This window comes from Lipotes vexillifer, unplaced genomic scaffold (assembly GCF_000442215.2).
Source record: "Lipotes vexillifer unplaced genomic scaffold, Lipotes_vexillifer_v1.1 scaffold1261, whole genome shotgun sequence".
NCBI lineage: Eukaryota > Metazoa > Chordata > Mammalia > Artiodactyla > Lipotidae > Lipotes > Lipotes vexillifer.
In genome coordinates this window covers 1,631,555-1,636,270 of record NW_006796548.1, presented here as the reverse complement: position 1 = coordinate 1,636,270, position 4,716 = coordinate 1,631,555, and the positions used below count along the sequence as shown (strand labels likewise).

The following is a 4,716-nucleotide window of genomic DNA, read 5'->3' as shown; positions in this document are numbered from 1 at the left end:
CTACTGACTCATGGTTCTGGCGGAGGGGCTCCAGCACTCCTGGTGAGAGGTTCTCCACCCTGGCTGTACTTTAGAATCGTCTGGGGAGCTTTCAAGAAAGCCTGACCTGGGGCCCTCCGCATGTCTCCCCCCAGCAAGTTAAATCGGGGTGCTGGGGTGCGCCCCGGCACTGGCATTTCTGGAAAGCTCTCCAGATGATTCTAACGTTGAGCGTTCAGAACACTGCTTGAAGAGTGTAGGAAACAGACTCTCTCGACATCCCAGGCTGTGGTGAGGGCGGCCCCAGAGACCGCCTCTGAAGGGTTGTGGGCGGGGTGGGCCAGGAGACCCCGCCCCTCTGGACCGTAGCCCTCACCCTACGCCTCTGGGGCCCCTTTTTGCAGTGCCCCACTGATGGGCCTCTGCTGCAGCCTGAGGCACTGGCCTCTAACCCAAGCCCACCTGGACGCCCTCTCACCGAGACCCCCACCTGTATGTCTTGCCCTCCTTGGCAGTCTCGCCCGAGGCCAGGATGGGGTAGGGGACTACGAGGACAGGCGGCCCCCCTGGATTCTCCGCTTTGATCTTTTTTCGGCCGCGCTCGGACTTGGGGGGGCCAAGCAGGCCGTGGCCCTGGATTGTCTTGATGGAGTCCAGGAGGGGGGGGCTGGTGATCCCTGAGATGAGGGTGGGGGACGAGGCGATGAGGCGGCTCTGGCTGGTGGTGGTCGGTGTGGATGGGGTGCTGGTACCCGTGCCCGCACTCGACTCAGACGTGCTCACAGCCGGGGTCCGGGAGGAGAGCCCCAGACCTGCGAAGACACGGGGGTGCGGGCAGCTGCAGAGGCCGGCTCAGTCCCCACCACCCAGCTGTGTGACTCTGGCAGGTCACCAGCCTTTCTGAGCCTCCCCTTCCCTTTGTAAATTATTACTCAGGGGTACAAATGAGAACTGTGTATGTGTAAGATTCCTTCGATACCTAAGGACTAAACTGAGTCCTATTATCTGTAACGGGGGCACTTTGGAAACCATCCCAACAACAAAACAAACAAACAAACAAACAAAACAACTGAGGCACAAAGATGTCCACTACTGTGTTATTTATAATAGTGAAAATTAGAGACAACTGAAGTATGCAATATTAGGGAAGGGCTTAATAAATTGTGATCAATCTCCTCTACTGAACATTAACTGCCCATTAAAAAGGAGATTATGTTTGTAAAAAAAGGAAAATTTTAAGCCACAGAAAAAGTTAAGTAGGAGATGGAGATGCACCAAAATGTGACGTGGATGGTAGAATTAGGAGTAATTTTAAAACAATTTTTTTTGGCTTAACTGTACTTTCTGATTCTTTGACAATGAACTTTTTCCGTTTTTTAAAATTTCTGTAATAGAAGTTCTTTTAAAAACGAGGGGACTAGAAACATTTACAACATCAGGTAAAGTACACAAAAAGATGAAAATGATATCTATCACATGATTAAAACTATGCTTTTTTAAAAAAAGAAACCCAAAATTTGTGCACTGAAAAAGATAATATCCAGAGTTGGCAACAGTATTTTGTGTGTGTGTCATACATGCTGGGAGTGTACGTTTATCAACCTTAATGGAGGGTGGTTTGGCACTAGTTTATTAAAATTTCAAATGTACAAAACTTTTGATGAAGCAATTCTAATTCTAGAAATCACCCATAGATATTTATTCGCATATGAGCACAAAGATCTGCGTACTTGGACCTTCCATACAAAACTGTGATCAGACAAAACTGGACACAACCTGCTATTCTCAGCAGGGACTATGTAAAGAGATGTGGTCCATCCTCAATAAGGAGAACAGGGAAGCCATGAAAACAAGATAGATGTGCAGTGACATAGAGAGAATGCCAAAACATGCTGCCAGGTGAAAAAGTAATAAACCACACACACAGTATGAACCCACCTATTTAAAAAAACACGCATCCAAACTACATATGTATATACAGATAATGTAGGTGTGTGTGAAAGCACAGGAAGAGATCAGAGAAGAGACACACCAAAGTAAACTGTGTATAAATTGTGGTTCTCTGTGGGGAGGGAGAAGAATTTGTTGGTAAAAGGAGATATTCATACTTTATCTGCTTCCATATTATTTGAATTTTTTACCTGGTGAATTCATCCATTTTTTACATCTGTGATTAAAGGATAAAATAAAATAAATTATAGAGAAAACATATGAAAATGCTAACAACAGTAGGACGAGGGTTAATTTTTTTTCTCCTTTTAGCTTGTCTGCAATTTCTAAATTTTCTATAATGACTATGAGTTACCTTTATAATAAAAAATGCACTAAATATGTTTACGATAGAATGGTGAGTAGGAAAAGAAAGTTCAAGTCATGTATACAGCCCTACCACAAGCTCATCAGAACATGCCCGAATATTAAAAAACAAAACAAAAAAGATGGAAAAGGAAGGAAATAGACTAAAAGGCTCTCTAAGCTGCTGGGTTATGAGCTGGGGATTATGAGTGATTTTCTTTTTTCTTAGTTTCTCTTTTTTCCAAATTTCCCTTAATATGCTTATATTACTTTTTTAATATTACTTTTATAATGAAAAAATAAATTTAATAAGGTCATAATAAGGAGGGAATGTGCAGAGGGTGGCTGCGGCCTGCGGGGGAGGCTCACGGGGCCCCATGGCTCTTGGGCATATCCGAGAGGCAGGAGGGAGAGGGGGAGAGAGGCACAGTCATCTGGCTGGCGGCGGGGCCAGCCAGAGGAGGAACAACAGCCCAGATACAGTGGCCACTGGGGAAAGCCTGTCCACCAGGCTCTGAGGTGGGCACCAGGCAACCCAGCCTCGTGACACATGTCCCCCCAGCCCCCAGCTTCAATCTATCCAAGACTGGGCTCACATCTTTCCCCCACCCCGCTCCGCCTCCTACGACTCCATCTCACTGGCAGTGACTGGGAGTCTCCCTTGCCCCCTCCCACTCTTCACCCCTACACCCAGCCCAGCACCAAGCCCTGTCCGCTCTCCTTCCTCAACATACCTCACATCTGTCCCCTTCTCTCCATCCCTCTGCAGCTGCCTTGTCCAGGCCACCACCCTCTCCTGCAGCTCTCCCTGCCACCGAGCCAGTCTGCACCTTATAGCCAGCCCCAGCTTTCTCACCCAAGTCTGAGCATTTCCCTTGCCTACTTAAAAACCTTCCACGCTCCCACTGCCCAAGGGTGAAATCCAAGCTGCACAGGTGGCCCCCCTGGGCCCTTCCCAGTCTGGTGCCTGCTTCTTTTCCAGCCTCAGCAGAACCGGTAGAGCAAAAGGGTTCACACATGGGCTCTGGAACCACACTGCCTGCCTCTGCCTCTTACTGGCTGTGAAACTGGGCCTCAGTTTGCTCATCTGTTCAATGGAAACGTTAGGATGAACCACATGCAACTGTTTCTTCAAGTCAACCTAACAGTAGCCACCTCACAGAACGGCTGGGAGTAATAACATGAATACTGGTGAACATATACAGGTGCTCACCTGGAGTTAACTGCCATATTATGATTGTTATCATCATCTTTTGATCTTCCCTACCCGGACACTGTCCTACTCTTGCTTTCTACTTGCTCTGCACATATTATTTCCTCCTGCTGCTCCATTTCCCTAGTCAACCACCAACCCTTCCTTGCATAGAGACTCCTCCAAGGAAGTCTTCCCTCACCCCTCACCCCCCAAGTCTGGTTAGCGCTCTCCTCTGGATTCCTGAAATAGCTACGTGGATTTGGCTTCCTTGGTGATCCCCCGACGGGGAGTGACCCAACCTCGTCCCATCCAGGTGGCTTAGCTGGGCGCTACGTCAGGGTACAGGATGGAAGGAAGTCTGGAAGCTCCACCCCCGCCCCAGGCCCTGCCGGCCCGCCCCGCCCCGCCCCGCCGCAGGGTATACTGGCCACACCCCTCCCAGGTAGTCTCCGCCCAGCCCTCACCAGCACCCCCGACCCGGCCCCGCGGTACCTGTGACCGTGCTGGTGGCCGGCCGCGCGTGCAGCGCCACGTCAGGCTGCGGCACGGCCTGCGGGTGCAGCCCCGGCACCTGCTGCAGCTTGGGCAGCGACATGACGGCCTGGCTGCTGTCGGCAGGCGCCGGCGGCACGAGGAGCGGCTGCTGCGACGAGGCCGACGTGGGCGGCAGGTGAGGCGGCCGGATCTTCTCCGCCATCAGCTGCTCCTTGATCTTGTTAATCAGGACCAGGTTGTCCAGCTGCGGGCGGGAGAGGAGAGGTAGTGAGGGGACTTGGGCCGCCGGGCCACCCGCGAACCCCTCACCCCGCAGGCCGCAGCCAAAGCCCGGGGCAAATCAAAGCAGCTCCGAGAGGGGGAGGGTGGCGGGAGGGGCGACGCTCCGTCTTACCTGGCTGGGCATGGTTGGAGGAGGGGGCCAGAAGTAGGGGTTGTTAAATCGAGGCTCGGCCATCCTGCGGGGAGAGAGCGACTGTCACAGGGAAGAGGGCCCTCCCCACCGGCCAGGGGCGAGCCCCCATCAGCTACACCCACTCAAGTCTGGGCCAGGGTCTGGGATCCCTGGCCCCGTGGGACCCTGACCCCGCAGCGGAGCAGGCCTCCTACCAGGCCCAGAGAACCACATCTCCAGGCTGAAAAGTCTGGAATTCAGGTGTCCCACAGTGGGCCCCAGAGAGCAAAGGTCGTATCCAAAACCGAGTACTCCCAGCTCCCCCGCCCCGCCCGTCCCCCACCCCACCCCCACCCCG

General features: G+C 52.1%; 1 protein-coding gene across 1 annotated transcript in view; it reads right to left on the bottom strand.

Moving 5' to 3' along the window:
* The window catches only part of ZNF362 (zinc finger protein 362), a 38,601-nt gene that overhangs the window by 14,770 nt on the left and 19,115 nt on the right, over positions 1-4,716 (bottom strand). The window contains exons 3-5 of the mRNA XM_007468702.1: positions 4,359-4,422; positions 3,962-4,208; positions 470-791 (exon numbers count right to left, since the gene is read on the bottom strand). Coding sequence (XP_007468764.1) covers positions 470-791; positions 3,962-4,208; positions 4,359-4,422 — 633 coding nt within the window. The remainder of the gene's footprint in view (positions 1-469; positions 792-3,961; positions 4,209-4,358; positions 4,423-4,716) is intronic.